The sequence below is a fragment of the Antrostomus carolinensis genome, unplaced genomic scaffold (genome assembly GCF_000700745.2).
Source record: "Antrostomus carolinensis isolate BGI_N321 unplaced genomic scaffold, ASM70074v2 scaffold42672, whole genome shotgun sequence".
In the NCBI taxonomy this organism is placed as follows: domain Eukaryota; kingdom Metazoa; phylum Chordata; class Aves; order Caprimulgiformes; family Caprimulgidae; genus Antrostomus; species Antrostomus carolinensis.
The window spans coordinates 1-256 of NW_010302498.1; the positions used below are offsets into that span (position 1 = coordinate 1).

At 58.2% G+C, this 256-nt stretch overlaps 1 protein-coding gene across 1 annotated transcript in view; it reads right to left on the bottom strand.

Moving 5' to 3' along the window:
• Positions 1–3: 3 nt before the first annotated feature.
• Positions 4–256, bottom strand: part of SH3GL1 (SH3 domain containing GRB2 like 1, endophilin A2) — a gene marked incomplete at its 3' end in the record, with an annotated part of 9,681 nt that continues 9,428 nt past the window's right edge. The window contains exon 9 of the mRNA XM_010163810.1: positions 4–176. Within this exon, the coding sequence (XP_010162112.1) occupies positions 4–176 (173 nt within the window). The remainder of the gene's footprint in view (positions 177–256) is intronic.

The window sequence follows — 256 nt, forward strand, 5'->3', positions numbered from 1 at the left end:
CACTTCCACGTAGTTGAGGGGGAAGAAGCCCGACTGGCCGTTGATCATGCCCTCGTACCAGTTTTCATCGATCTGGTTGGTCAGGGTGATGATGTCACCTTCCTTGAAACCCAACTCGCCGTCGTTTTCGGGTTCAAAGTCGTAAAGAGCCTTGCAGCAGGGCTGGTCCAGGGGGGCTGTGGGGAGATGTGAGGGGGACAGAGGTGAGAGTCAGACCCCCTGCACGCCTCATTCCTCGTGCACCCAGCTCTACGCC